This window comes from Cherax quadricarinatus, chromosome 21, assembly GCF_038502225.1.
Source record: "Cherax quadricarinatus isolate ZL_2023a chromosome 21, ASM3850222v1, whole genome shotgun sequence".
In the NCBI taxonomy this organism is placed as follows: domain Eukaryota; kingdom Metazoa; phylum Arthropoda; class Malacostraca; order Decapoda; family Parastacidae; genus Cherax; species Cherax quadricarinatus.
In genome coordinates this window covers 3,920,257-3,945,877 of record NC_091312.1, presented here as the reverse complement: position 1 = coordinate 3,945,877, position 25,621 = coordinate 3,920,257, and the positions used below count along the sequence as shown (strand labels likewise).

At 42.1% G+C, this 25,621-nt stretch overlaps 1 protein-coding gene across 5 annotated transcripts in view; it reads left to right on the top strand.

Annotated features, from left to right (window-relative positions):
• The window catches only part of Ptp36E (protein tyrosine phosphatase 36E), a 360,518-nt gene that overhangs the window by 329,987 nt on the left and 4,910 nt on the right, over positions 1–25,621 (top strand). For 3 of the 5 annotated variants that reach the window (XM_053777135.2, XM_053777137.2, XM_053777139.2), the window contains 6 exons: positions 3,287–3,386; positions 5,463–5,539; positions 6,315–6,452; positions 15,472–15,597; positions 15,789–15,976; positions 23,950–24,085. In XM_053777135.2, the coding sequence (XP_053633110.1) occupies positions 3,287–3,386; positions 5,463–5,539; positions 6,315–6,452; positions 15,472–15,597; positions 15,789–15,976; positions 23,950–24,085 (765 nt within the window). Of the gene's footprint in view, positions 1–3,286; positions 3,387–5,462; positions 5,540–6,314; positions 6,453–7,252; positions 7,385–15,471; positions 15,598–15,788; positions 15,977–23,949; positions 24,086–25,621 lie in introns of all 5 variants that reach the window. The other 2 variants (XM_053777136.2, XM_053777138.2) reach the window with 1 other exon arrangement.

The following is a 25,621-nucleotide window of genomic DNA, read 5'->3' as shown; positions in this document are numbered from 1 at the left end:
TGTACCACTGACCCATAAGGCAGTGTACCACTGATCCATGAGGCAGTGTACCCACCCATGACAGTGTACCACTAATGAGTCAGTGTACCACTGACCCATGAGGCAGTGTACCACTGACCCATGAGGCAGTGTACCACTGACCCATGAGGCAGTGTACCACTGACCCATGAGGCAGTGTACCACTGACCCATGAGACAGTGTACCACTGACCCATGAGGCAGTGTACCACTGACCCATGAGGCAGTGTACCACTGACCCATGAGACTGTGTACCGCTGACCCATGAGGCAGTGTACCACTGACCCACCCATGAGGCAGTGTACCACTGATCCATGAGGAAGTGTACCACTGACCCATGAGGCAGTGTACCACTGACCCATGTGGCAGTGTACCACTGACCCATGAAGCAGTGTACCACTGATCCATGAGACAGTGTACCACTGATCCATGAAGCAGTGCACCACTGACCCATGAGGCAGTGTACCACTGAGCCATGAGGCAGTGTACCACTGACCCATGAGGAAGTGTACCACTGACCCATGAGACAGTGTACCACTTACCCAGGAGACAGTGTACCACTGACCCATGAGACAGTGTACCACTGACCCATGAGACAGTGTACCACTGACCCATGAGACAGTGTACCACTGACCCATGAGACAGTGTACCACTGACCCATGAGACAGTGTACCACTGACCCATGAGACAGTGTACCACTGACCCATGAGACAGTGTACCACTGACCCATGAGGCAGTGTACCACTGACCCATGAGGCAGGGTACCACTGACCCATGAGACAGTGTACCACTGACCCATGAGGCAGTGTACCACACTGAGGCAGTGTACCATGAGGCAGTGTACCACTGACCCATGAGGCAGTGTAACACTGACCCATGAGGCAGTGTACCACTGACCCATGAGGACGTGTACCACTGACCAGGAGGCAGTGACACCATGAGGCAGTGTACCAATATATATATATATATATATATGTATATATATATACTGTCAAATATAAACAATCATACACATTTTAGGTACTTTGTTTTTTTCAGTAAAATTTACAATAATATGTATTTGTATCTGTGTAAATATACAAAGAACGACAGCATATTTCTCAGTTTATAAACACCGAGAGGCGCATATCACTCAGTGTATAATATATATACTGAGGTTTAACTTCATCTCTATTTTGGAGGGAATTAAATGCAGTATTAATTACCTTTGTACAGTCGATAGGCTTCAAGCTTCATAAAGTACTAGGAGGCCTGGTCTGGGACCGGGCCGCGGGGGCGTTCATCCGTGAAAGCAACTATGGGCATTAAGGGTCTATTTTGTTTTGTTTTCGTAGTTGTTTGTAATTGTCTCGAGGGACGAAAGTGTCTTAAAGCAGAAATTAAAATTTTGAGAGACAAAAGTATATTTTAAGTGGGTAAAACGAAGCATGTCAAGGAAGCAATTGGGAGAGCGATACAAAAATTATGGGTGAAACGACGTTTTGTTAAGCTGATAGACAAAGACACAAAATGCAAAAAAAAAGATTATTGACACAACATTTTGCTGTATGTAAATCTTTTTTTTTTCATACTTCTACACAAAGCGAAATGTTGTCTCAAAAAATATTAATTGTGGTACACCTTTGTATTTTTGTCCACACAAAAGAAATTGTGGTGAAGACAAGTGGCTGAGTAATGACAGAAAGATGTTGACTGACCACTGCCAATTGACTAACCGCTGTAAACAATCCACCACTCACCACTTTGATACTCACTTATGTGTATTTTACATTAGATATGAAGCTATTGAAAACATTACTTGTGCTCGTGTACCATACGCAATATGACCACAGATATACACAAATTTGTTTCCTTTATGCCCCTTCTTCGTGAGTATCCTTTCTGGAATACTCTACCTACAAAATATTAAATTTAAATGTATTTCCGCTAACTTTATTTATTCCTGATACTTCTAGCGTTGCATTGAGGGTACGTCCGTGTGTTGATCTCACTTTATGAGCTAATCTGCACCTGTATGTTTGTAATCACCTTTACCAGCGTCTTCAGTCTCAGTGCAATGTCTAGTCTCTTCCCAGCGTTGACCCAACTGGTGGGATGTCTGCAGTGTTTTCCCAACTCTCATCCAAATGGTACACTATCTCCAGTTTCTTCGCAGCGTTACTCACATGATACAGTCTGCGGTTTCTTTTTTCCAGCGTTCAGTGTCTGCTCTGCCTGAGCAGGACTCCAGTAGCCGCTAGCTTAACCTCTGCCGTGGTCTCTTGAGGTCACTCTGCCGTTGTAATCTGTTTATAATCTGTTCAAGTTTAGACTACTTATAAAGTCTTCCGGTATGTCGTTAACACTAATCGGAAACAATGTGGGATATATTATAAGAATAAATCTTACTGAGAATTTGCTCTCTCTCTTTCTGTCTCTCTCTCTCTCTCTCTCTCTCTCCAGACTCTGTCATTAATCTAATCTACTTCTTCTGATTTCCGTACCAGTCTTCTAGTATGTGGTGCAGTGTTTCAGACTTTCTTGGAAGCTGAGGATGCTACATGCAAACCACCTACCCATCACTTTATCTGAACTCCGCCAGTGTTGTTGTCCTCTTCTTGGTTTGTGAGACAAAGTGATCAGTGAGACACATACGCTTTATGTGGGTATTTTTATTGACGAGCGATAAAGATACCCGAATATTGCACGTGTGTCTCATTCATCGACTTGTCGGTAACGTGCACCATTAATATGGTGAGGCACAACTTGCCTGGTACACATACCTGGGATCCATAGCTTACGTAGTTCCTTCACTCGTTAAGTTCTGTGGTGAGTGAGAGATGGAGATTGTTTTCATTTTATTTTCTTTCTACATTCTTGTGCTTCCTCCGGCCATGGCGTTATTATCACATTTCAAAGGTATGTATTAATTGTTACCGTATTGCTTTTGTCTATGTTGTAGAGATAGCAAACACAGGTAAAAGTGAGCAATAATTTGTATTGCAAAACGATCCCATATAAACATGGCAGAAGACAAATTATTAAACCATTGGGTTTTATGCCTGTTATTTAGGATTAAATTGATTTCCCTTAAGCATACGAATTTCAGTTCCATTATTTTTCATCAGAGCATATATATATATATATATATATATATATATATATATATATATATATATATATATATATATATATATATATAGTACAGCAATATTATCACATTCACTAAAACGATTAAAACATAGGATCAAATAATTATATTTTAATTTCCTTTCTTTCGAATATTTCAGAAAATATGCAAGATGACACCGAGATTCACCATCGGTGACTGCGCCGGCGGCCATCGCGCAGACAACAGAGTCAAAAACCGTAATGTTCTCTGCGTTCCCCGTGAGTACATGTTTATTCCATTGTCGCAAAAAAAAATCAGGAAGACAAGACGCAATATTTCGGCGTGCGTCGTAGGCTGTCTTCTGTAAGGTAAACAGAGGGAGAGGAGGGAGAAATACCTATTGAGATGAAGACAGTCGAAGTGGCAGCCTCGGGGTCACCTTGAGGTGTTAGCCTCCGCATATAATATATCGACAGCCGGTACTGACCCTCCAGGAGAAATATTACAGTTATAAATATTATAGGTAGAAACTAATTTGATATCTCGGTTTTCTAGCAACATTTTGGGGGTAAAAGATCGCCCAGTGAATATAATCATCCTTTTTCACTTATATACTAAATAAAGCATTCTGAAGTATTTTTTGTAAGGCAGACAATTATTCATTATTATTATTATTATTATTATTATTATTATTATTATTATTATTATTATTATTATTATTATTATTATTATTATTATTATTATTATTATTATTATTATTAATTATTAATTATTATCATTATTAATTTATATAATTGTCCTGCTGGTGACTTATTTGCAAATATGAAAGATGTGTTGATCTTTTTCTCTCAAGTTTTTGTTTACACATTAAATGTCTTAATCCGCAGCATGAAATTCAGGGTTGTATAGGACGACGGGGATAAATTAACCTTATTTTATGAAGTCCTGATGGTTAAAAAACGATAAAAGTAACAACTATCTGGATAGCTCTTTAATGGTCTAATTCTCTGCTCCCCTTTGAGATCCTTCCTTTACCACCATCTCCTAGAGGCCACCATCATCTATATACTTTATTTCATTTCGACATGTGGACCGTGGTTGTACAGGGTGTGGTGATACCCACAGTGTATGTACATCACCATATGCACGGGTCGTTGTGATGTTCTCACCATTTTTGGAATTTAATCTATTTTCTATGAGGAGAGTAAATGTTCCTTCTAATGTTGACCATTATCTCGCTTTCTGTTGAATAAGAAGAAGAAGAAGAAGAAGAAGAAGAAAGAAGAAGAAGAAGAAGAAGAAGAAGAAGAAGAAGAAGAAGAAGAAGAAGAAGAAGAAGAAGAAGAAGAAGAAGAAGAAGAAGAAGAAGAAGAAGAAGAAGAAGAAGAAGAAGAAGAAGAAGAAGAAGAAGAAGAAGAAGAAGAAGAAGAAGAAGAAAAAAGAAGAAGAAGAAGAAGAAGAAGAAGAAGAAGAAGAAGATGAAGAAGAAGAAGAAGAAGAAGAAGAAGAAGAAGAAGAAGAAGAAGAAGAAGAAGAAGAAGAAGAAGAAGAAGAAGAAGAAGAAGAAGAAGAAGAAGAAGAAGAAGAAGAAGAAGAAGAAGAAGAAGAAGAAGAAGAAGAAGAAGAAGAAGAAGAAGAAGAAGAAGAAGAAGAAGAAGAAGAAGAAGAAGAAGAAGAAGAAGAAGAAGAAGAAGAAGAAGAAGAAGAGGAAGAAGAAGAGGAAGAAGAAGTAGAGGAAGAAGAAGAAGAAGAAGAAGAAGAAGAAGAAGAAGAAGAAGAAGAAGAAGAAGAAGAAGAAGAAGAAGAAGAAGAAGAAGAAGAAGAAGAAGAAGAAGAAGAAGAAGAAGAAGAAGAAGAAGAAGAAGAAGAAGAAGAAGAAGAAGAAGAAGAAGAAGGAGAAGAAGAAGAAGAAGGAGAAGAAGAAGAAGAAGAAGAAGAAGAAGAAGAAGAAGAAGAAGAGTGCTGAGCTCAGATACTGACTTGGTTTGTCAAAGATGGAAGGACTGCCATACTGCTCTCTCTCTCTCTCTCTCTCTCTCTCTCTCTCTCTCTCTCTCTCTCTCTCTCTCTCTCTCTCTCTCTCTCTCTCTATTTAAGGAAATGTTTCGCCATACAAGCTGAAGAAGCCGCTTGTGGCGAAACGTTTTCTTCAAGACTGTCAGACTAAGATACCATTCTGCTAAATAATCACAACTTAACATGCGTGTTTTTTTTTTTACCACAGTTATCTACAATATCTGATATAATGTATCTCACGGTATTTTTGTATGTGCTTTTAAATTATGATGAACAGAAAATCTATCATAAATTTAAAGCCAAAAGAAAATCTAACCTGAGTTTATGCTTGTTGACAGCTGACAACTTCAGACCGTACATCACGTCGTTCCAGGGTAACACCAATACTGATTATATTAACGCAGTTTGTGTTGATGTAAGTATATGCTAGTGTCTTAGCTTCAGTATTTGTTAGGTAAAAGGACACGTGTGCAGCTAATGAGATATTTTATTGCTGCTACGTTTCGCTCTTTAGAAGCTCTGTCAAGTAATTCTATCAATATTATTTCAGTATTTTTTTATATATGGTAAATTGATGATCTTTAAAATTAACTTAAATTTGTATAAATTTATGCATCTGATATAATATTGTAAAAGTTTGTTCCCTTATAGTAATTTTCAATGTGCCAGTTAAGTGTTATATGTAATATAATATATACTGTCATATGTAGTGCAAGTATAGTATTTTCTCTTTAATTGTAAGTTACTTTAGACATCCACAGAGGCAGTTTTCAACCTCTTCACATATCACAGTAACCACAATTTTTTTTAAATGCCACTGTTTTCGAACTCCCATTTATTCTACGCATGTTTATTTTTTTTTTGTCTTTTTTGTCTGTGCTTCATTGATTTTTGCATCCATTGTGCTTTTTTAAAGTTAATGGAAAAACTTTTGTTTGCCATTTTTGAAGTATTTCCCGTTGCATCCCAACAAGTTTGAGAAAGCACCATGCACACCTTAGGTTAGAACCCCATCTCCTCAAGTTACCTTGTAAGTCACCACCCTCCCCATCTCAAGTCACCTTGTAAGTCACCACCCTCCCCATCTCAAGTCACCTTGTGAGTCACCACCCTTCCCATCTCTCTGACCCTCTTGACCTCATCTTGCCCCCCATGCCTTTTCCCGCACGTGTTTTGTGGCGACTCCGAAGGGGTACTTGAGGCCACGTGAATACATAGTGTCCGAGTGGCCTCTGAAGTCAACCATCTCCGACTTTTGGTCTCTCGTGTATGACCACGAGGTGACCTCCGTCGTAGTCCTGTGTCAACCCTCACCCCTGGAGGCCTCGGTAAGATGCTTAGCAAACCCAGTGCTCTTGAAATGTTAATCTTAATTCTCGCTATATAATCTTTAACAAAGTGTTTTGATGTTACCATGGTAATAAAAAGAGTTTAATCCGCAGGAACAGAGGGATGTACACGAGAAAATAAAGGTTTTGTGTGTAAAATTTCTGCCATCAAAACACTTTTTTAAACACCATATTTGTAAAGCAACAGCAGAATAGCAGGAAATACTTTATGTATTATGAACATGGTTATATATATATATATATATATATATATATATATATATATATATATATATATATATATATATATATATATATATATATATATATATATATTCACACATATATATACACATATATATCCCACGTAGGCAAGGTTTAATAACTATAATGCCATCAGTATTGAGATATGTTTATATTATTCATATCATCGTTATATGGTATAAGTATTTCTATATCTGCTGATGCTTTTCTTAAACATCCTCTTAACTTGGAGTACCTTGGATACCTGCCTTCGTGTTTTAAGATGCACTCACGTCCAGCCTCACACTCAGTGTACAGCTACAGTGTTTACAACTGATCTTCGGCTTCATTTCTTTTATTATTGTCATACAATCTGAGAAAAACAAATTTGTTTCGTAGGACTTGAATCCTTATTCTGTCTTGATTTTTCATTTGTTTTCCTGGTTCGCCAACACAGCCACGTCCAGAACGTTGTAAGCACTCTAGTTCTATATGATTGATATTTCTTTAGCAAGACACTGCTGCAGTGCCCAAGGAGATTGGTCCCCTCTTTGCAGGGTTACACCCACCCACGAGACTACATTGTGACGGAGTGGCCCACGTCCCAGACCATTGGAGATCTTTGGTCTCTGGTTTTTGACCATGATTGTACTGCTGTGGTGTTACTGTGTAACCCCACAAACGTTGTGGTATGAATGCTCTATATTAAGTTAATGTGTTAAGAGACACCCTTACCTTACCTGCTCATTGAATTGACACTTGGAATACATGATGTGAAAATATTTTGGTGTGTTTTCACCTATTAATAAGATATTATTTCCATTATTACTTCCCACAGTGAGTCGTGTTCCTTATATGAATATAAGCAACACAGCCCATTACTCTTGGATGTTTTTTATCAATGTTTGGTGATGGAACTTTGATCATATTGTTGCTAGTTATGTATGCCTTTTATTCACTTTTTATTTAAATGAATAAAATTTCACATTACAAAGACAAATGAATTCCCGATAGTCTTTTTTTTCCAGACTTTTTAGTGCATTGGCTAGACATCCCTTCCTGCATCATTACTGGCAGTAATACCAACCAGAGTTGGGTATATGGACACGTATTAAACTTAACGCAACGTTTATGAAGGCATCGTCCATGTAATGGATGTATTGGCTTGACAACGACCCTTGTGAACGCAATCTTGCCCCAATTACTGTTTCGTTAAGTTGCATATATATTCATTTACCCAACGCTCATTCCTGCTGGCAGAAGTTCTTTGTCAGATTCCTTCACTCAGCAAGTTTCAGTATTTTGCTTAACTTTTATTGTATCTTTGATTCTACTCTCACAAACAAGAGCCCAACAAAATAAGTTGTGTCTAATTATGATCCTCAGTCAGAAATTTGATTGAGATAGCAGCACATTAGAAGACCAAAATTTTCTTCACGTTCAGACAGCAGCTGGACAAGAGTTTGTTTCTTCCCAAAGCAGAGGATGATTATGACAGTCGAAGTTAATGATATATTTAATATATTCTCCCTCAATCATTTAAATTTTGCTAAAATATTAGAAAAAGCAAATATATTTTTGTTAATATATTAAACATTGACTTGTTCTTCCCTACAGGATTCCTATATAAGCATGTCTTAGAAACTGTCCTTTCTAAAAAAAAAACATGCCACGGGTGGGGTTTGAACCCGCGGTCAGAGAGTCTCAAAACTCCAGACCGTCGCGTTTTGAGACTTTCTGACCACGGGTTCAAACCCCACCCGTGGTGTGGTTTGTTTGCAATCGCGTCATTACGATTTCGTGAGTCATGTCCTTTCTATTATATTCAATTACATCTTTCGTGCAGCTGTTGCAGTAGATGTTCTAATTCAATGTGTGTGAACTTCGAACACTAATGTCCGCAATGGTGATAAAAAAAATTCCAGCATTTCCAAGAATTTAACCAAGAGATTGTCTTATTTTAGACGTCTTGCAAAAACAGTAATTCAGCTGCACCAAAATAGGGAACCACACGTAGTAAGACGAAAGGTGAACCATTCTTCTTGTTTGTCTTTGTTGTGTGGTGCTTGCCAGGGGGAGACTCCTGCCCTGCCTCACCAGCTGTGTGGTGCTTGCCAGGGGGAGACACCTGCCCTGCCTCACCAGCTGTGTGATGCTTGCCAGGGGGAGACACCTGTCCTGCCTCAGCAGCTGTGTGGTGCTTGCCAGGGGGAGACACCTGCCCTGCCTCACCAGCTGTGTGGTGCTTGCCAGGGGGAGACACCTGTCCTGCCTCACCAGCTGTGTGGTGCTTGCCAGGGGGAGACACCTGTCCTGCCTCACCAGCTGTGTGGTGCTTGCCAGGGGGAGACACCTGTCCTGCCTCACCAGCTGTGTGATGCTTGCCAGGGGGAGACACCTGCCCTGCCTCAGCAGCTGTGTGATGCTTGCCAGGGGGAGACACCTGTCCTGCCTCAGCAGCTGTGTGATGCATGCCAGGGGGAGACACCTGTCCTGCCTCAGCAGCTGTGTGGTGCTTGCCAGGGGGAGACACCTGTCCTGCCTCACCAGCTGTGTGGTGCTTGCCAGGGGGAGACACCTGTCCTGCCTCAGCAGCTGTGTGATGCTTGCCAGGGGGAGACACCTGTTCTGCCTCAGCAGCTGTGTGGTGCTTGCCAGGGGGAGACACCTGCCCTGCCTCACCAGCTGTGTGATGCTTGCCAGGGGGAGACACCTGTCCTGCCTCACCAGCTGTGTGGTGCTTGCCAGGGGGAGACACCTGTCCTGCCTCACCAGCTGTGTGGTGCTTGCCAGGGGGAGACACCTGTCCTGCCTCACCAGCTGTGTGGTGCTTGCCAGGGGGAGACACGTGTCCTGCCTCACCAGCTGTGTGGTGCTTGCCAGGGGGAGACACCTGTCCTGCCTCACCAGCTGTGTGGTGCTTGCCAGGGGGAGACACCTGTCCTGCCTCACCAGCTGTGTGGTGCTTGCCAGGGGGAGACACCTGTCCTGCCTCACCAGCTGTGTGGTGCTTGCCAGGGGGAGACACCTGTCCTGCCTCACCAGCTGTGTGGTGCTTGCCAGGGGGAGACACCTGCCCTGCCTCACCAGCTGTGTGGTGCTTGCCAGGGGGAGACACCTGTCCTGCCTCACCAGCTGTGTGGTGCTTGCCAGGGGGAGACACCTGCCCTGCCTCACCAGCTGTGTGGTGCTTGCCAGGGGGAGACACCTGTCCTGCCTCACCAGCTGTGTGGTGCTTGCCAGGGGGAGACACCTGTCCTGCCTCAGCAGCTGTGTGGTGCTTGCCAGGGGGAGACACCTGCCCTGCCTCACCAGCTGTGTGATGCTTGCCAGGGGGAGGCACCTGTCCTGCCTCACCAGCTGTGTGATGCTTGCCAGGGGGAGACACCTGCCCTGCCTCACCAGCTGTGTGATGCTTGCCAGGGGGAGACACCTGCCCTGCCTCACCAGCTGTGTGATGCTTGCCAGGGGGAGACACCTGCCCTGCCTCACCAGCTGTGTGATGCTTGCCAGGGGGAGACACCTGTCCTGCCTCAGCAGCTGTGTGGTGCTTGCCAGGGGGAGACACGTACCTTGCCTCAACAGCCTTCTTGTCTGTATAATCAGTCAACCGAATAATCAAACAAATCCAAAATTGTCCCCTTTTGTTAATACAGAATAAATACTTCGATGTTAAATTTTCTGTATGTTAAATTTTTTGGATGTTAATTTTTTGGGCTGATAATTTTTTTGACGAAGCATTAGACACACGTGCAACATCTGGGTTTCTTTAAAGAACCACAGATGTTGCACGTGTGTCTTAAGTCTTCATCTTGCAGGTGTTGCATACCATTCACGTACGATTTTTTTTGGTGATTCAGTTAACTAATAGCATTAACTTTTTTCTTGCATAATGGAATATTTTTCATTGTGTTTAAATTGAGAGGTCGAACTAGTTTTGTTTTTTTCATATTGCATTTATTTTCAGTATAAAATTAAATTAATTATTTTTTAGCCAAGACTCACAATATATTTTTCTTAATTTGTTTGCTTTGATTGTTTTAATAGAGGAGAAATTTTCTCTCCCCCCCCCCGTCTCCAAAATGCAATTAACGATGGTTATTATGGTGATAAAGGTACGCAAATATTGTATTAATGTTAGTTATCTCTCACATAATTTAATGAGAAATTTATTAGTAATTTAAAATTAATGAGAGCGTCTATTCTCATTTACAAGAGATCAGACACTTTAGCACTTGTAAAGAAAGGATCTAATCTTGGGTTTTTAAAGCACTTTTCATACATAATGCTGTGAGTGTTAGTGAAAGTTCAGTTAACAAACACCAAGATCCAGTAACACTGGCTTTTGTTACACGGTATTGTTGTTACGTAGGTTCAAGTTCACTCCCAGATGAATCTACTCCCACAGCTTCACGAATCTCTGGTCACACACAGACTCCAGTAAATGTCTACCATTGACATAACATTAATCCACTTAAATATTTCATCTTAAATTTTCCACTTAAATCTTTCATCTAATTCTTTTATCTCAGTCTTCCGTTTCAGTCTTGTTGTGTTTTTTTCTTCTATTGCAATTTTCAAGTAATTTATCTTACCCAGGTGTGTTCCTCTGGATGCTGCATCTCATTACACACGTTTTAGTTTATATTGATGCTATGCCAGTTCCTAGGTGTGCCACCTTGAGTGCTGAGTTTCTCCCAGCTAGGTGTTATGTGCTTAACACATTGTACATATTAAAGCTTATTGTATAATTATCTATTATTGCTGGAATTTAATTATATTATTATAATAATTGTGTCCCCTAACGATTCTATTATCGCCTGCCCAAGGTCCCATCCTGATCCCCCTGCCCAAGGTCCCATTCTCCCCCTGCCCAAGGTCCCATCCCCCCCTGCCCAAGGTCCCATCCCCCCCTGCCCAAGGTCCCATCCCTCCCTGCCCAAGGTCCCATCCCCCCCTGCCCAAGGTCATATATCCCCCTGCGTAAGGTTCCATTTCCCCCCTACCCGTGGTCCAATTCTCCTTGCCTAAGGTCCCTTTTCCCCCTGCCCAAGATCCCATATTCCCCCTCCCAAAGATCCCATTCTCTCCCTGCCCAGGGTCCTATTCCCCGCTACCCAAGGTCCCATTCCCCCTACTAAATGACCCATTCCCCCCTACCCAAGGTCCCATTCCCCCCTACCGAAAGTCCCATTCCTCCTACCCAAGGTCCCATTCCCACTACCAAGGTCCCCTTCCCCCCTACCCAAGGTCCCATTCCTCCTACCCAAGGTCCCATTTCCTCTACCAAGGTCCCATTCCCCCCTACCCAAGGTCCCTTTCCTCCTACCCAAGGTCCCATTCCTCCTGCCCAAGGTCCCATTCCCCCTACCAAGGTCCCATTCCCTCCTACCCAAGGTCCCATTCCCCCTACTAAGGTCCAATTCCTCCTACCCAAGGTCCCATTATCCCTATCAATGTTCCATTCCCCTCTACCCAAGGTCCCATTCCCCCTACCCAAGGTCCCATTCCCCCTACCCAAGGTCCCATTCCCCCTTACCCAAAGTCCCATTCCCCCTACCCAAGGTCCCATTTCCCCCTACCCAAGGTCCCATTTCCCCCTACCCAAGGTCCCATTCCCACTACCCAAGGTCCCATTCCCCCTACCCAAGATCCCATTCCCCCCTTCCTAAGGTCCTATTGGCCCCCTACCCAAGGTCCTTGTTTTGCCCTGCCGAAGTCTTTTCCCCACCCTCCCTAAAGTTCTTTTTCCCCCTGCCCCAGAGCCCATTACCCCCTCCCCAAGGTCCCGTCTCTCCTACCAAAGGGAACTTCCCCTCCTACCCAGCATCTCTTTCCCTACTCAAGAAAACAACAAAAATCGTTACGAAGATTCGTAAACAGCTTATGATAAGCCAGGTCAGGTGGCGGCTTAGTTAGGGTGTCTTAGGTTAGGTTAGGTTAGATTAAGTTACATCTCGTTAGGTTAGGTTATTTTAGGTTAGGTTAGGTTATTCTAGGTTAGGTTAGGTTAAGTTAGGTTAGCTTAGGTTATTTTAGGTTAGGTCTTACCTAACAACCTGTCGGTATTTTATACCATTTTAATGTTCAGGTTAGGTTATGTTAGGTTATTCTAGGTTAGGTTAGGTTAAGTTAAATTAAGTTCCATCTCGTTAGGTTAGGTTATTTTAGGTTAGGACAGGTTAGCTTAGGTTAGGTTAGGTTATTTTAGGTTAGGTTAGGTTATGTTAGGTTATTCTAGGTTAGGTTAGGTTAGGTTATTTTAGGTTAAGTTAGGTTAAGTTATTTTAGGTTAGGTTAGGTTAGCTTAGTTTAGGTTAGGTTAGGTTAGCTTAGTTTAGGTTAGGTTATTTTAAGTTAGGTTAGATTTGGTTATTTTAGGGTAAGTTAGGTTAGCTTAGGTTAGGTTAGGTTATTTTAGGTTAAGTTAGCTTAGGTTAGGTTAGGTTAGGTTATTTTAGGTTAATTTACGTTACGTTACGTTACGTTATTTTAGGTTAGGTTAGGTTACATTACATTACGTTACGCTACGTTACGTTTAGTTAGATTAGGTTAGGTTACGTTACGTTACGTTACATTGGGTTAGGTTATTTTAGGTTAGGTTAGGTTATTTTAGGTTAGGTTGGTTTAGGTTAGGTTAGGTTAGGTTAGGTTATTTTATGTTAGGTTAGGTTAGGTTAGGTTAGATTATTTTATGTTAGGTTAGGTTATTTTAAGTTAGGTTAGGTTATGTTAGGTTAGGTTAGGTTAGGTTAGGAGAGGCTAGATTAGATTAGGTTAGGTTAGATTATTTTATATTAGGTTAGCTTAGACTAGGTTATTTTAGATTAGGTTAGGTTAGATTAGGTTACGTTAGGTTAGGTTAGGTTAGATTATTTTGGGTTAGGTGCAGTTAGGCTAGGTTATGTTATTTTAGGTTAGGTTAGGTTAGGTTAGGTTAGGTTATATTAGGTTAAGTTAGGTTAGATTAGTTTAGATTAGGTTAGGTTAGGTTAGGTTAGATTATTTTAGGTTAGGTGAGGTTAGGTTAGGCTACGTTATTTTAGGCTAGGTTTGGTTAGCTTAGGTTTGGTTTGATTATTTTAGGTTAGGTTTGGTTTGATTATTTTAGGTTAGGTTTGGTTATTTTAGGTTAGGTTAGATTATTTTAGGTTATTTTAGGTTAGGTTAGGTTAGGTTAGGTTAGGTTAGATTAGGTTAGGTTAGGTTAGGTTAGGTTAGGTTAGGTTAGGTTAGGTTAGGTTATTTTAAGTTAGGTTAGGTTAGGTTAGGTTAGGTTAGGTTAGGTTAGGTTAGGTTAGGTTAGGTTAGGTTAGGTTAGATTAGGTTAGGTTAGGTTAGATTAGGTTAGGTTAGGTTAGATTATATTAGATTAGATTAGGTTGCTGTATGAGTCTGTCATGAAATCATAATTTAAACTTCAAATTTATTACTATTAGCAAATTTCTAACTTTCAAAGAACAAAAACTCAAAATTGTGTTTTCAAATATATGTGAATTTAGTGTAAATTTGCATAATAATCCACTGAACACATCCCCTTCGAGGGAGTTGCCTTGAGACTGTTAAGGGCTCTTGATCAAAGGAATTGGAGCTCACCTCTCTTTTTCTCGGATAAACTTCAATTATCTCCCATTTTTAAAGAGCCGTTTGACCCCTCCGGGTGTGCGCTCCTCCATCGATTTGACAACAACAATATTAGTTACACTTGATGTTTCGCTCACTTCATCAGTGGAAGAAATAATTTCATATATTTTATCTCAGCACTTTTCTCCCATTTATTTTTATTTCAGTAACGGGAAAGCGCTAAACCCTAAAGGTCGTACAGGGCGTGAGGAATGGGAGGTAAACAGGTATGATCCGAGGAAGGGAGTATTGGGATTCACTTTTCCTACCATCCACTTATAGTGTCACTTAACGTATTCATTCGTGTGGCAGCTTAAGTGGAAGGGCAAGAGAACCACTTCAGTGGCACTTAGGAGACGAACCTTATGGTCCAGCAACCATATGGTCCAGGAAACTTGTGATCCAGCAACTTTATGGGCCAGGAACCTTATGGTCCAGGAACCTTATGGTTCAGCAAACTTATGGTCCAGGAACTTTATGGTCCAGAAAACTTATGGTTCAGGGACCTTATGGTCCAGCAACCTTATGGTCCAGCAACTTTATGGTCTCGGATGGACAGTGGTCCATGCTGAGCCATTGTCTAATGTGGGTTATAAGTGAATTGTTAGACCCACGTTAATGTGACCCAGTCACTGTATTGTGACCCAGTCATTGTATTGTGACCCAGTCACTGTATTGTGACCCACTGTACTGTGATCCAGTCACTGTATTGTGACCCACTGTATTGTGATCCAGTCACTGTATTGTGACCCACTGTATTGTGATCCAGTCACTGTATTGTGACCCACTGTATTGTGATCCAGTCACTGTATTGTGATCCAGTCATTGTATTGTGACCCACTGTATTGTGATCCAGTCACTGTACTGTGACCCAGCAGAGGCATCATACGGTGAAACACTCACGAGAAAAACATTTGGTATTAATCCCCATTTCAGGGACTAAATTCACCTTAATAGGTGATTTATAGGCGAAAGCATTAATGGCACACCTGCAGTCGACAGGTTCCAAACCTGAGAAAACTGTATTTTCACTAAAGTTAATTATAATTAACTGTGTGTATACACAGTTTTTTTCGATGCTATGACTTTATTTTATAAAGCCTTCCGATTTAATATACATTGATTAATTCTTCACACTCCTTCCCTGCAACAGAACTACCCACCGTTTTGGCCAGAAAAACAAAAATCCATGAAGTATGGGTCGGTGTTTACCATCGACCATGTGAGTCATCAACACTACCAGAACATCCGCTCCTGGGTGTTTAAAATCAGCAAGAAGGTACCGTGGTTCATCAGTGTTAACTGAGCTGATGTTCAGCAGTGATGGATCTGTCTGGCTTGTTATATTGCTCCTACAACGTTTACTGTCTTATCAAACCAATTTATTGTTGCTAATGTGCAAAAAAAGACAGTTTGGAAGTATATACTCATACACACTACGAGACTTTTTGTATTATGTATTCTACACAGATCGTGTCCCTGACGGAGCTGATGGCAGGCATCAAGGCAGAGCCCAAGACCTGCCATCTCTTCCAGCTCATGTGTTGGCCACAAGGACACAAAGTTCCCACCTCCACTAACGCCCTCGTCGAACTGATGAACATGGTGGAGCGCTGGAGACAACGTACCGGCTACGGTCCTGTGGTGGTGGTCAGCCCGTGAGTACTCCACTGTCGCCGAGCAACCTAACTGCTTTTCGGGAGTTTTAAAATTTCACGCTGTGCTGCAGGTGTATGTGTGTGTGTGTGTGTGTGTGTGTGTGTGTGTGTGTGTGTGTGTGTGTGTGTGTGTGTGTGTGTGTGTGTGTGTGTGTGTGTGTGTGTGTGTGTGTGTTCATAAAATTGTAAAGTGATATTATCATACTTATGGCTTTTATATGTGAAATATTCTTTGACAAGTAATTTACTTTCCTAAAAGAGTATTCCAGTGGGCCAACCACTGGACCCTGAGACCATTATCTGTGGCCCGTGGATCGTGACAACCACTGGACCCTGAGACCATTATCTGTGGCCCGTGGATCGTGACAACCACTGGACCCTGAGACCATTATCTGTGGCCCATGGGTCATGACAATAAAATAACTTATGATAAAAGTGTGATTTACCTGGACTACTTTCAAGAAAGCAATGAATCACCAGAACGCAGATGAACTGTGAGTTAATATTTTGAGGAACTTGAATAACAGTCTCGATGAACAGGATCAAGAGTATGCTTGCAACAGTGCAATCTGCAAGACTGAGAGCTAATGAAACGTGCAACATCACTCAAGAACAGATAAGTTATAAAAGAGTGTTCCGGCATGATAATGCTCGTGTTTGAAGACGAGGAAATTGCCAAAAATTCAGAAGGTTTTACATTGTCTTGTCGAAGTGTAATAAGGAGAGTAAGTGGAATGAATGAGCATGCTTCTTTCATAGCAAAATATATAATAAGAATGATGGTAAAATTACCAACAATATGTTAGGTAAAAGGACACAAGTGGGACATTTTATTGTGGCAACGGCTTGACAAGCAGGAAATCATCTAGCGGGAAAGTCCTGCTAGATGACGTTTCCTTTGCAAGTGTTTCACTCAAAGCAGAATTCCGTCAGTATTAAAGATTCCACAATCTTGCAGGAGCACAATCTTGAGGCGGGACAGTGTGTCGTGAGGTCGTGGTTTCATTGATATATATATATATATATATATATATATACTATATATATATATATATATATATTATATATATATATATATATATATATATATATATATATATATATATATATATATATATATATATATATATATATATATATATATATATATAATTCAGGGTTTATGTGGAGTAAAATAAAGGTTGGATATGAAAAGTGGGTTATAGTAAGCGTATATGCACTTGGAGAAGAGGAAAGTGTAGAGGAGAGAGAGATTTTGGGAAATGTTGAGTGAATGCGTGGGGAATTTTGAACCAAGTGTTTGAGTACTTGTGGTTGGGGATTTCAATGCTAAAGTGGGTAAAAATGTTGTGGACGGAGTAGTAGGTAAATTTGGGGTGCCAGGGGTAAATGAAAATGGGCAGCCTTTAATTGAGCTATGTGTAGGAAGAGGTTTGGTAATAAGTAATACATATTTTATGAAAAAGAAGATAAATAAATATACAATTTATGATGTAGCACGTAATGAAAGAAGTTTGTTAGATTATGTATTGGTGGATAAAAGGTTGATGGGTAGGCTCCAGGATGTACACGTTTATAAAGGGGCAGCTGATATATCGGATCATTATTTAGTTGTAGCTACAGTTAGAGTAAGAGGTAGATGGGAAAAGAGGAAAATGGCAACAACAAGTAAGAGAGAGGTAAAAGTGTATAAACTAAGGGAGGAGGCAATTCGGGTGAGATATAAATAACTATTGGCAGAAAGGTGGGCTGTATGAGTAGTGGGGGGTGTTGAAGAGGGTTGGAATAGCATTAGAATGTGGGGCAGAAGTTTGTGGTTATAGGAGGGTGGGTGCGGGAGGAAAGAGGAGTAATTGGTGGAATGATGAAGTAAATGGTGTGATAAAAGAGAAAAAGGTAGCTTATGAGAGTTTTTTACAAAGCAGAAGTGTTATAAGAAGAGTAGATTATATGGAGAGTAAAAGAGAGCAGATGATGGAGTGGGAGAGGCACTATCAAGAAATTTTAATTAAAATAAGAAAAAATTTGGAGTGAGTTAAACAAGTTAAGAAATCCTAGGGAACGAATGGATTTGTCAGTTAAAAACAGAGTAGGAGAGTTAGTAGATGGGGAGAGGGAGGTATTAGGTAGATGGCGGGAATATTTTGAGGAACTTTTAAATGTCGACGAAGAAAGGGAGGCGGTAATTTCATGCACTGGCCAGGGAGGTATACCATCTTTTAGGAGTGAAGAAGAGCAGGATGTGAGTGTGGGGGAGGTACGTGAGGCATTACGTAGAATGAAAGGGGGTAAAGCAGTTGGAACTGACGGGATCATGACAGAAATGTTAAAAGCAGGAGGAGATATAGTGTTAGAATGGTTGGTATTTCTGTTTAATAAATTTATGAAAGAGGGGAAGGTACCTAGGGATTGGCAAAGAGCATGTATAGTTCCTTTATACTAAGGGAAGGGGGACAAAAGAGATTGTAAAAATTATAGAGGAATTAGTTTACTGAGTATACCAGGAAAAGTGTACAGTAGGATTATTATTGAAAGAATTAGAGGTAAGACAGAATGTAGGATTGCGGATGAGCAAGGAGGTTTTAGAGTGATTAGGGGATGTGTAGATCAAGTGTTTACATTGAAGCATATATGTGAACAGTATTTAGATAAAGGTAGGGAAGTTTTCATTGCATTTATGGATTTAGAAAAGGCATATGATAAAGTGGATAGGGGAGCAATGTGGCAGATGTTGCAAGTATATGGAATAGGTAGTAAGTTACTAAATGTTGTAAAGAGTGTTTATGAAGATAGTGAGGCTCAGGTTAGGGTATGTAGAAGAGAGGGAGACTACTTCCCAGTAAAAGTAGGTCTTAGACAGTGATGTGTAATGTCACCAAGGCTGTTTAATATATTTATAGATGGGGTTGTAAAAGTAGTAAATGCTAGGGTGTTCGGGAGAGGGGTGGGATTAAATTATGGGGTCTCAAGTACAAAATGGGAATTGACACAGTTACTTTTTGCTGATGATACTGTGCTTATGGGAGATTCTAAAGAAAAATTGCAAAGGTTAGTGGACGAGTCTGGGAGAGTGTGCAAAGGTAGAAAGTTGAAAGTGAACATAGAAAAGAGTAAGGTGATGAGAGCATTAAATGATTTAGATAAAGAAAAACTGGATATCAAATTGGAGAGGAATATGGAAGAAGTGAATGTTTTCAGATATTTGGGAGTTGATGTGTCAGTGGATGGATTTATGAAGGATGAGGTTAATCATAGAATTGATGAAGGAAAAAAGGTGAGTGGTGCGTTGAGGTATATGTGGAGTCAAAAAAAAGTTATCTATGGAGGAAAAGAAGGGAATGTATAAAAGTATAGTCGTACCAACACTCTTATATGCGTGTGAAGCTTGAGTTGTAAATGCTGCAGCGAGATGGTTGGAGGCAGTGGAGATGTCCTGTCTAAGGGCAATGTGTGGTGTAAATATGCAGAAATTTCGGAGTGTGGAAATTAGGAGAAGGTGTGGAGTTACTAAAAGTATTAGTCAGAGGGCTGAAGAGGGGTTGTTGAAGTGGTTTGGTCATTTAGAGAGAATGGATCAAAGTAAAATGACATGGAGAGCATATAAATCTGCAGGGGAAGGAAGGCGGGGTAGGGGTCGCTCTCGATAAGGTTGGGGTGAGGGGGTAAAGGAGGTTTCGTGGGCGAGGGGCTTGGACTTCCAGCAAGCGTGCGTGAGCGTGTTAGATAGGAGTGAATGAAAACGAATGGTATTTGGGACCTGACGAGCTGTTGGAATGTGAGCAGGGTAATATTAAGTGAAGGGATTCAGGGAAACCGGTTTTTATATAGCCGGACTTGAGTCCTGGAAATGGGAAGTACAATGCCTGCACTTTAAAGGAGGGGTGATTATGTGTGAGGTGAAAGTGTTGAATGATGATGAAAGTATTTTGTTTTTGGGGATTTTCTTTCTTTTTGGGTCACCCTGCCTCGGTGGGAGACGGCCGACTTGTTAAAATACATAAATAAATAAATATTTATATATATATATATATATATATATATATATATACATATATACATATATACATATATATATATATATATATATACATATATACATATATACATATATTTTTTTTTATTATCACACCGGCCGATTCCCACCAAGGCAGGGTGGCCCGAAAAAGAAAAACTTTCACCATCATTCACTCCATCACTGTCTTGCCAGAAGGGTGCTTTACACTACAGTTTTTAAACTGCAACATTAACACCCCTCCTTCAGAGTGCAGGCACTGTACTTCCCATCTCCAGGACTCAAGTCCGGCCTGCCGGTTTCCCTGAATCCCTTCATAAATGTTACTTTGCTCACACTCCAACAGCACGTCAAGTATTAAAAACCATTTGTCTCCATTCACTCCTATCAAACACGCTCACGCATGCCTGCTGGAAGTCCAAGCCCCTCGCACACAAAACCTCCTTTACCCCCTCCCTCCAACCCTTCCTAGGCCGACCCCTACCCCGCCTTCCTTCCACTACAGACTGATACACTCTTGAAGTCATTCTGTTTCGCTCCATTCTCTCTACATGTCCGAACCACCTCAACAACCCTTCCTCAGCCCTCTGGACAACAGTTTTGGTAATCCCGCACCTCCTCCTAACTTCCAAACTACGAATTCTCTGCATTATATTCACACCACACATTGCCCTCAGACATGACATCTCCACTGCCTCCAGCCTTCTCCTCGCTGCAACATTCATCACCCACGCTTCACACCCATATAAGAGCGTTGGTAAAACTATACTCTCATACATTCCCCTCTTTGCCTCCAAGGACAAAGTTCTTTGTCTCCACAGACTCCTAAGTGCACCACTCACTCTTTTTCCCTCATCAATTCTATGATTCACCTCATCTTTCATAGACCCATCCGCTGACACGTCCACTCCCAAATATCTGAATACGTTCACCTCCTCCATACTCTCTCCCTCCAATCTGATATTCAATCTTTCATCACCTAATCTTTTTGTTATCCTCATAACCTTACTCTTTCCTGTATTCACCTTTAATTTTCTTCTTTTGCACACCCTACCAAATTCATCCACCAATCTCTGCAACTTCTCTTCAGAATCTCCCAAGAGCACAGTGTCATCAGCAAAGAGCAGCTGTGACAACTCCCACTTTGTGTGTGATTCTTTATCTTTTAACTCCACGCCTCTTGCCAAGACCCTCGCATTTACTTCTCTTACAACCCCATCTATAAATATATTAAACAACCACGGTGACATCACACATCCTTGTCTAAGGCCTACTTTTACTGGGAAAAAATTTCCCTCTTTCCTACATACTCTAACTTGAGCCTCACTATCCTCATAAAAACTCTTCACTGCTTTCAGTAACCTACCTCCTACACCATACACTTGCAACATCTGCCACATTGCCCCCCTATCCACCCTGTCATACGCCTTTTCCAAATCCATAAATGCCACAAAGACCTCTTTAGCCTTATCTAAATACTGTTCACTTATATGTTTCACTGTAAACACCTGGTCCACACACCCCCTACCTTTCCTAAAGCCTCCTTGTTCATCTGCTATCCTATTCTCCGTCTTACTCTTAATTCTTTCAATTATAACTCTACCATACACTTTACCAGGTACACTCAACAGACTTATCCCCCTATAATTTTTGCACTCTCTTTTATCCCCTTTGCCTTTATACAAAGGAACTATGCATGCTCTCTGCCAATCCCTAGGTACCTTACCCTCTTCCATACATTTATTAAATAATTGCACCAACCACTCCAAAACTATATCCCCACCTACTTTTAACATTTCTATCTTTATCCCATCAATCCCGGGTGCCTTACCCCCTTTCATTTTACCTACTGCCTCACGAACTTCCCCCACACTCACAACTGGCTCTTCCTCACTCCTACAAGATGTTATTCCTCCTTGCCCTATACACGAAATCACAGCTTCCCTATCTTCATCAACATTTAACAATTCCTCAAAATATTCCTTCCATCTTCCCAATACCTCTAACTCTCCATTTAATAACTCTCCTCTCCTATTTTTAACTGACAAATCCATTTGTTCTCTAGGCTTTCTTAACTTGTTAATCTCACTCCAAAACTTTTTCTTATTTTCAACAAAATTTGTTGATAACATCTCACCCACTCTCTCATTTGCTCTCTTTTTACATTGCTTCACCACTCTCTTAACTTCTCTCTTTTTCTCCATATACTCTTCCCTCCTTGCATCACTTCTACTTTGTAAAAACTTCTCATATGCTAACTTTTTCTCCCTTACTACTCTCTTTACATCATCATTCCACCAATCGCTCCTCTTCCCTCCTGCACCCACTTTCCTGTAACCACAAACTTCTGCTGAACACTCTAACACTACATTTTTAAACCTACCCCATACCTCTTCGACCCCATTGCCTATGCTCTCATTAGCCCATCTATCCTCCAATAGCTGTTTATATCTTACCCTAACTGCCTCCTCTTTTAGTTTATAAACCTTCACCTCTCTCTTCCCTGATGCTTCTATTCTCCTTGTATCCCATCTACCTTTTACTCTCAGTGTAGCTACAACTAGAAAGTGATCTGATATATCTGTGGCCCCTCTATAAACATGTACATCCTGAAGTCTACTCAACAGTCTTTTATCTACCAATACATAATCCAACAAACTACTGTCATTTCGCCCTACATCATATCGTGTATACTTATTTATCCTCTTTTTCTTAAAATATGTATTACCTATAACTAAACCCCTTTCTATACAAAGTTCAATCAAAGGGCTCCCATTATCATTTACACCTGGCACCCCAAACTTACCTACCACACCCTCTCTAAAAGTTTCTCCTACTTTAGCATTCAGATCCCCCACCACAATTACTCTCTCACTTGGTTCAAAGGCTCCTATACATTCACTTAACATCTCCCAAAATCTCTCTCTCTCCTCTGCATTCCTCTCTTCTCCAGGTGCATACACGCTTATTATGACCCACTTCTCGCATCCAACCTTTACTTTAATCCACATAATTCTTGAATTTACACATTCATATTCTCTTTTCTCCTTCCATAACTGATCATTTAACATTACTGCTACCCCTTCCTTTGCTCTAACTCTCTCAGATACTCCAGATTTAATCCCATTTATTTCCCCCCACTGAAACTCTCCTACCCCCTTCAGCTTTGTTTCGCTTAGGGCCAGGACATCCAACTTCTTTTCATTCATAACATCAGCAATCATCTGTTTCTTGTCATCCGCACTGCATCCACGCACATTTAAGCAACCCAGTTTTATAAAGTTTTTCTTCTTCTCTTTTTTAGTAATTGTATACAGGAGAAGGGGTTACTAGCCCATTGCTCCCGGCATTTTAGTCGCCTCATACGACACGCATGGCTTACGGAGGAAAGATTCTTTTCCACTTCCCCATGGACAATAGAAGAAATAAAAAAGAACAAGAGCTATTTAGAAAAAGGAGAAAAACCTAGATGTATGTATATATATATATGCATGTGCGTGTCTGTGAAGTGTGACCAAAGTGTAAGTAGGAGTAGCAAGATATCCCTGTTATCTTAGCGTGTTTATGAGACAGAAAAAGAAACCAGCAATCCTACCATCATGCAAAACAGTTACAGGTTTTTGTTTCACAGTCATCTGGCAGGACGGTAGTACTTCCCTGGGTGGTTGCTGTCTACCAACATATATATATATATATATATATATATATATATATATATATATATATATATATATATATATATTACGTAGGAAAGATTATTTTTTAAGTATTTATTGCACTCCACGATCAGTGTTTAATTATATAATTTTTTCGCATTATTCAGCGGTTGCTTAACATAGTGCTCCTCCACTGCATATTCTTTACCATATTTGTATGCAAATCTCGCCTTTCAACACAGACTTGATAATGGGTGAATCTCCACCGAAATGTTGCTAATTATCTAATAAATCTTTGTCCTTAGAGATGGTATGAGTCGCGCAGGAGTGTACTGTGCAGCCAACGCTTGCATCGAGCAAGTGATCCAGCACGGTGAAGTGGACGTCTTCCAGGCCGTCCACACTGTCAGGCGGCACCGACCCCAGCTCACCAATAACATGGTTAGTCCCACTCCAACATGGTTAGTCCCACTCCAACATGGTTAGTCCCACTCCAACATGGTTAGTCCCACTCCAACTTGGTCACTCCAACTCCAACATGGTTAGTCGAACTCCAACATAGTCCCTCTCCAACATGGTTAGTCCCTCTCCTATAAGGTTAGTCCCATTCCATCATTGTTAATCCCACTCCAACATGGTCACTCCAACTCCAACATGGTTAACCCCACTCCAACATGGTCAGTCCCACTCCAACATGGTCATTCCCACTCCAACATGGTCATTCCCACTCCAACATGGTCAGTCCCACTCCAACATAGTCACATTGCAACATGGTTAATCCCACTCCAACATGGTCAGACTCACTCCAACATGGTTAGTCCCACTCCAACATAGTTAACCCCACTCCAACATGGTTAGTCCCACACCAACATGGCTAGTCCCACTCCAACATAGTCCCACTCCAACATGGTTAATTCCACTCCAACATGGTCAGTCACACTTCAACGTGGTTAGTTCCACTCCAACATGGTTAATTCCACTCCAACATGGTCAGTCCCCCTCCAACATGGTCAGTCACACTCCAACATGGTTAGTCCCACTCCAACATGGTTAGTCCCACTCCTACAGAGTCCCACCCCTAAACCCACTCTGCTCCGATGGTTTAAACCGTGGAGAGGGTGAGACGTATGAGTTAAATGTCCTGATCCCCTCGTTCACCTAGCAAACAATAGGTACCTGGGTATTACTGGGGTTGCTGAGGGGTCGTATCCTAGGCGCTAGAGGACAGGGGGACGGGGGGATGGGGGATGCGGGGACGGGGAGAGGAGGTGACGGGTGGACGGGGGGATTGAGGGACGTGGAGAGGAGGGGACGGGTGGACGGGGTGACGGAGTGATTGAGGGACGGGAGGACGGGCGAACGGGTGAAAGTGGGGCGGAGGGACGCAGGGACGGACGGACGGGGGACGGAGTGACGGAGGACGCGGGGACGGAGGGACGGAGAATGGAGGGACAGGGGGACGGGGGATGGGGTGACGGGGGACGGGGAGACGGGGACGGGGGATAGGGAGAGGAAGGGACGGGTGGACGGGCGGACAGGGGGGAAGGGGGGCGGAGGGACGGTGGACGGAGGGACTGGGGATGGAGGGACGGGGACGGGGGACGAGGGAAGGGGAAACGGAGGGACGGAGGACAGAGGGACGGAGGACGGGGGGACGGTGGGACGGATGGCCGGGAGGAAGGGGGGACGGAGGGCCGGGGGGACATGGGATGGAAGGCCATGGGGACGCGGGATGGGGGACGGAGGGCCGGGGAACGGGGGACGGAGGGCCCGGGGGACGGGGGGACGGAGGGTCCGGGGGACAGGGGGTCGGAGGGCCGGGGGACGGAGAGCCGGGTGGACGGGGGACGGATGGACTAGGGACAGAGGGTCGGGGGGACGGAGGGACGGAGGGGCAAGGGGACGGAGGGACGGAGGGCTGGGGGGACGGAGGGCTGGGGGACGGAGGGCTGGGGGACGGAGGGCTGGGGGACGGAG